This window comes from Neodiprion pinetum, chromosome 1, assembly GCF_021155775.2.
Source record: "Neodiprion pinetum isolate iyNeoPine1 chromosome 1, iyNeoPine1.2, whole genome shotgun sequence".
NCBI lineage: Eukaryota > Metazoa > Arthropoda > Insecta > Hymenoptera > Diprionidae > Neodiprion > Neodiprion pinetum.
In genome coordinates, this window is record NC_060232.1 from 6282016 (window position 1) to 6288419 (window position 6404).

At 35.4% G+C, this 6404-nt stretch overlaps 1 protein-coding gene across 3 annotated transcripts; it reads left to right on the forward strand.

Moving 5' to 3' along the window:
* Nucleotides 1–545: 545 nt before the first annotated feature.
* On the forward strand, nucleotides 546–6236 carry LOC124212176 (protein regulator of cytokinesis 1-like). 3 transcript variants are annotated; one of them, XM_046612014.2, is made up of 11 exons: nucleotides 546–646; nucleotides 2298–2430; nucleotides 2633–2731; nucleotides 2946–3086; nucleotides 3221–3337; nucleotides 3466–3780; nucleotides 3871–4094; nucleotides 4175–4319; nucleotides 4565–4723; nucleotides 4875–5096; nucleotides 5218–6236. In XM_046612014.2, the coding sequence occupies exons 2-11, from the start codon at nucleotides 2341–2343 to the stop codon at nucleotides 5599–5601; spliced, it is 1896 nt and encodes a 631-aa protein (XP_046467970.1). In that variant the 5' UTR covers nucleotides 546–646; nucleotides 2298–2340; the 3' UTR covers nucleotides 5602–6236. The 3 variants fall into 3 exon arrangements, with proteins under 3 accessions (XP_046467970.1, XP_046467962.1, XP_046467979.1); XM_046612006.2 differs by lacking the exon at nucleotides 546–646 and adding an exon at nucleotides 675–905; XM_046612023.2 differs by lacking the exon at nucleotides 546–646 and having other exon boundaries at nucleotides 2308–2430; nucleotides 2552–2731.
* The last annotated feature ends 168 nt before the right edge of the window (nucleotides 6237–6404 follow it).

A 6404-nucleotide genomic window follows, 5' to 3' on the forward strand; every position in this document is an offset into this window, starting at 1 on the left:
CTTTCGTATCAAATACACCACGTCACGAGGCTCCAAAGCCTTTTGATATCTTCTATTTATCTCTTGCGTCAGATTCAACCAATCAGTTACAACGTGAGGTCATTTTTAGCGAATCAGTGCATCGGCATTGAACTTGTGCTGTAACAAGTAATGAAAGTCTGAAATTTAAGGAATAAACTTAAGGATTGACCAATCGTGCGCCAGATTTTTGTCTAGTTATTCCACACGCCTTGACTTAAGAATGTATCTTCCATAACTCCATATCAGAAATGGAACACTAGATGACAGCATAGCTTACGGGTTATAGTCTATGTTTGCATTCGATTATTTGGGCTGTAATATGGCTAGAATTGATATAATGCTGTATCAAAATTGAGAAATGGTACTTTTTCATTGGGTTTAATTCACTTTACGTTATTTAAAAGTTTTCTTTCCTGCAAATATGTGATACTGTGTGAAAGCACCCCACAAGGAAGAGCCCATACTAGCGGCATCTGGTGGTAAATTAACAGACGGAATCAGCTATTCATCGTGCTTTAGTTGCTAGTTATTCCACGACAGATCGAGAGACGAAGGTTTCAGGAACGCATGACGAAAAATGATTACTTTGGGAAGGCTCGGAAGTTAACCAATCGAGAAGTTTTAGGTAAATTCAAAAGAAATACGTTTCCATGTACGCCATGCAGAGCAGCTTTGGTAACCAGCAGCGTTGACTGCCAGTAGTAACGGTGAAATGTGGGCTCACTGCTTCAACGGATCGCGTTAATATATAAATGTTAAAGGAATTATTCGATATTTTATACTGTTGACAGTTATTTTAAAAGATATATTCTATTACTTAATAATATTGTTTTAATTTTATTCTTCTGATCAAGATCAGAAAAAATGGAAGATTCTCCACTTTGGTGAGTGAAGTTCGTTGTCGCCTTTACCAGCCAGCTTTAATACGGACAAAATGTGTCGTTCAGACGTTTTTAGAACTTTTTAAATCATTCAATGCATTAATTAAGATTCAACCCTCATGACAAACATTTCGGGAATATGTCCTTGCGCCTAAAAAAGTTCCGAGACCGCTGCATCAAAGTTTAGACAATTTCAACGAGTTTGGACGCTAGACTTGTCTGTGCGATGGCTGGATTGACTCTTGTAAAAACAATACGAAATTGATACGAGAAAATATTTCGTTGATTTATTAATTTTGATTAAAATATTTATCAGTTTATCATGTTCTTAATGTTATGCATCCTTAAGGGATCTCGTCACGGCCCTTTGCCGATAAATGTTTGCAGAGGCTACAGGTGTATGCCGCGACGCCACAATAAAAACAAAATCATAATTACGGGATTAGTTGGAATGTATGATTCAAGACCAACTTATCTTTTGTAGTTTGTTTTGATTCTCATATGGTAGCATGATAATTCTTCCACCGTATATGGTAATTGTATTTGACGAACCAAGGTGAAATTAAGGTGAAACAGCTCCGGTTTGCCAAAATATTAGTTAGGGTGTTGCTTGGAAATGTGGAAAAAGAACACACAATTGAAAAGTAAACTCATTTGAAACCTTTTTATTACAAACGAAGGTATTTTGTACAAAAGTAAAATATAAGTCAATCAATTTGGGTAATCATTGTGGTTCAGAATGATTGCTGAATGTTAGAAATGTACCAGACCTTCCAGTAAATGAAATTTAACTAATTTAGATCAGTTGTTTTGCATAATGTCACTAGAAACATGTTTCACCGAAAAATATTACTGCTCGTCACTTCTTTGGGATTGTCTATCATTTTAAAATGTACTCTCTACTATAGTTGCCATTTTGGTCAAGCAGGATGTTTTCTTGCAATACATAATAAAATTAAAACTAAGGAAAGCGAATATCGGTCTTATGAATCCTGGGTAAGCTCTACTTTCATAAATTTGGGGGAGTGCATTTTTGATAATACAAAAAGTGAATGAGCAGACTATAAGCAAATTATCCGCACTGAAAGAAGTTTGAATTTAAAAAATGGAGTGGCTTTCTTCATAGAGATCTGAACTTGAGCAATGAAACTTTCTTATCACACCACTGTCAAGGAATTGAAATTTTATTTTTCACCGATCCATTTGCAACGCATCCATATTAAAATCTTCTGCAATTTTGTAGTCAATCTTCTTGATTAATCCTGCCTCTGATATAGCCAAGTTTTGATCCTATCTTTGGGTTCAATCGTTTTTCAAACAACAAGTAGTTGATGATATTTCATGTGTCGTTGATTATTTTTTACCACAACATTGAGGTACAACTTATATTTTTAGGGAGCCAGTCGCACAAAAGATCTCTGAATCAATTAGGGATTTTATGGCTAAGGTCACAAATATTTGGGATGAGATGGGTTCTCCTCTTGAAACTAAGGAAATTTACTTGAAGCAGGTCTTCGAACATGTTGAGGTAATACTTTACATTTAACGTGTCTACTATCCACCGCCCTGAAATATTGTCACTTTATTGATAACTTACATTTAAAATGATGTTTGATATTACCTGTGTTTTCGGTTATTTATGTATGCAGGTAAAAAAAAGTACTCGAATGCGAGCCAAAGTATAGTTTTAAGTATTAGTGCTAATTTTTAACGGGTGGATCATACAACAGGATCTGAAAAGTGCCATGCTTGGTGAAATGGAAGAAAGAAGATCATCGCTGGCGCAGGAAGTGGACCGGCTGATGAGTGAGGCAGTTAGCCTTAAAAAGGTTCAATTATTCAGTATTATACATTTGTTTTCGTTCTGTTGCAGTTTTATCAATCGTTTTATTAACAATAGTTATATATCAACTACAGTCATTTAATTATACCCAATTTGAATTACCATTTACCTTCAAACTTTACTGATTCTCCTCAATTCTGTAAAAAAATGCATAGTCATATTGACTAGTTTTTGCCATTTTAACATCTACCATATTGTAGGATCTACAAATTGAAGTCAGAGTTGATGGATACGAAAACTTATCACTATATGACATAAGAACAAAGATTCAACATCATCTACAAAGGTTACGGTCAGTCAAACAACAGAGGTTGAACTCTACCAAGGAGCTTCTAAAAAAGGTTTTTTGTAGTCGAAATTCACAATAAAAAATTAAAAATCCGTCATTTACCTGCTGATGATTGGGTCTTAAAGTGTTGGATAAATGTCCATTTAATGTAAATAATTTATGATATTGTTAATAACTCATTTTCAGGAACTAGATGTTTGCAAGGTTCTTGGGTCTGAACCTATTGGAATGGTGACAGAAATACCAAGTGAAACTGAATTGAAGAGTTTCAAATTATATTTGGACAGAATTGAAGCTGAAAAGGTGAATACTGGATATGATATTTTAGTCGCAGTTATTTCAGTAATATTTGTTTTTGAATTGTTCTATAATGGTTTGATTTGAACAACTAATTTTTTTGATTTTCTTTACTTCTTGTCGTTTAATTGTAGACGCGCTTGGAAGGAACATTCAAAGATGCCCAAAACGGTATAATCGATATAATGGATGAACTGCGTCTTACACCTGAGAGTGGCTTTGAAAGCCAAGTTTACAATGGGGAAAATTTTGTGTACACCACCGTCAATATGACGAAATTAAGAGAATTTCATGATAATTTGAAGAAAATGCTCATAAATGCGAAGCAAGAAGCAGAGGAAAAACGAGAGCAACTACAAGATTTGTGGAAATATCTGGAGGAGCCGTCTGAAAAATGTCAAGAATTTCTGGATAGAAATAAAGGATATACTGTCATTACCCTAAAAGCTGTGAGTTTTTCTTTCAGATTTTAATCAGTATCACTTAACTGTTACGTGTTGTCAAGTATCGTGTCTAGCCAATTTTTGGTGAACTTTCAGTTTGACGACGAAATCAAAAGATGCAAACAGAAGCGAAGTGAGAATATTGCAGAGTATGTAGTAAAACTGCGCTGCCAAATCGAAGCATTGTGGGATCAATGTCAAATTGGCGACGAGGAACGTCGAGCTTTCAAACCCTTTACATATCAAACTTTTACGGAGGACCTACTTATCCTTCATGAAATTGAGGCTGAGACGTTACGCAAATACTACGAAGATAACAGGTATTGTTTTTCTCAATTTTTGTACTATTCGCCATATACGAAAACGATCTGCCCTTAATAAGTAATGGTTTTTTTTGTAGAGTAATATTTGAACTTCTTGAGGAACGAGATAACATGTGGCAGCAAATTGCTAATTTGGAACAGCGTGCAAATGATCCGAATCGTTATCAGAATCGAGGTGGTCAGCTGCTTGCAGAAGAAAAAGAGCGTAAAGTCATTCAAAAGGTATTTATACAAGAAGTAAATTTGATAAATTAAATATCCTTTCCGAAGACAATGCTTTGTACTGATAATTTTGCATTAATTTGAACAAAGCCGAGAATTTGTCATTCTTTGTTCATACTGTTTTCATACTTGTGACAAACTTTGCAATAATATCATCTACCTGTGATGATAATCTTACAGAATCATATTTTAATGAATTAAAGCAGTGTTCAGTCGGATTTACAATTCAATTTTTATGCGTTCAGAAACTACCCAAGATAGAGAAAGAATTGGAAGGTTTGCTTGAAGATTACCAGTCGAAGAACGGGAAACCGTTTACCACACACGGAGTACCATTGGCCGAAGCATTGAAAAGATCTTGGGCAGAATACATCGCAGCTAAACAAACTATGAGTATAGCTAGAGTAAGTAAGCTAGTATATACCCGTCATTCGTTTAAAAAAGCAATTGTGGTATAATACAGATGAAAAACTTTTCTTAAGTACATTCGTTTTCATTAATCAAAGTCGTCGTTATTACTTATTTACGTAAATGTCATGGGCATAAAATATACAGAAGCAGGCAAGAGACCACCCTACAACTATAAAAAAAACACCTTTGAGCGTTTCCAAACGCACACCGTCAGCCATGAGTATACGGCGTCCATCTCCTGCGAATTCTACACAGAGGAAACAGCAGGGTGATCTAACACCTTTCAATCCCTCCCGAAAAAGAGGTTATCGAAGTAGCGATTCAAACAAAAAGACAGTCAGTGCATCAAAAATTAAACGCGGAAGGGTGAGAGAGATTTATTTTATATAGTTTGCATCTGCAAAGAAACGTGCATCTCTGCGTTTTCAACTTGGTAAAATAGAAATATTCCAGCATTTTAAACATTGTACATGTTCCTAATTTTCAGGTTTCAAGGAGAATATTCCCTCGCGGAGATAAGAGCGTCCTTAAGGATAACGAAAATCGTGCGATTAGTCAAACACCTTCCACTTCGGGCACGAGCATGTCGGGATACGATGAATTTCAGGACCATCTAATGGACAAAGAAGAGCTGCGTAGCTCGATTTTGCCGCGAACAGTACTAAAAAGTTCAAATCTTCAAGCGAGTACTTCTACTCGAATTAAAACCCCAATGAAGCCTACTAGGAAACACGTAAAGACTCTCGGTACACTGCGCAGAGCTTCGCCGAATAAATTGCCGTCCACCCCGCGCTCAGCATCCCGGAGTCCAAAAACAACGTCGACCTCACGCCTCGCCCCCGCTCCAGGCACTTTACCTTTCATTTTCTGATTACCTTGACGTTTTAATTTATTAACCAAGAAACTATAATATTTATGACCTGCGTATAAGAATTTGTTCCCGGTTTTGCATATCGGATGTGCGGAAAAGTTTATGACTTTTATTTTTGATCAGTCTAGCGTCGAGAAAAATATTGGTTTTGTTCAAAAAATTACTCTTGTACATTTTTGAGATATCTTTATGTATTATGACTAAGGAAGCAAAAACAGGGTTTTAGAAAACTACCGGACTGTCGGTTTGTCATACTTCTGCAAACTTCTTTTGATTACTCATGTCACATTTGCGGACGTTTTTTTTTTTAGTAAACTACAAAATCGTCTTCAATCAATCATCCGTCAGCATCAAATGTCTATTTATTATGTCGGATTAGTTATTTTTCATTGTAAGTACTATATAAAAAACGAAATGACTATCAGATGATTTCGATTCATGGACGATTCATATCAACGCTGAAAACTAAGAGATAATTTTATTACTATGAGCATAGCTAATTGTAGATACATAAGTGTATGTGCATTATTTGATATAACAGATAGAATTAGCAACAAGCTATTCCCTTTTCTAATCTCTATATAAGATATAATGTTCATTTTAAACTTGTATAATCTACGGTACTTAATAGTTTTTCGTTTGATAATCTATTAACAATAAAGTACTGATAATATTGCAAAACTCTTCCGAGATTATTGTTTTCATTCGGTGCCGTTGAGTAATTGAACTTGGAGATCCGTAAGGTCAGTACGAGTCTATTTTCCGAGCACATGGCATTCTACACCGAACGTAATGTTTGTAAA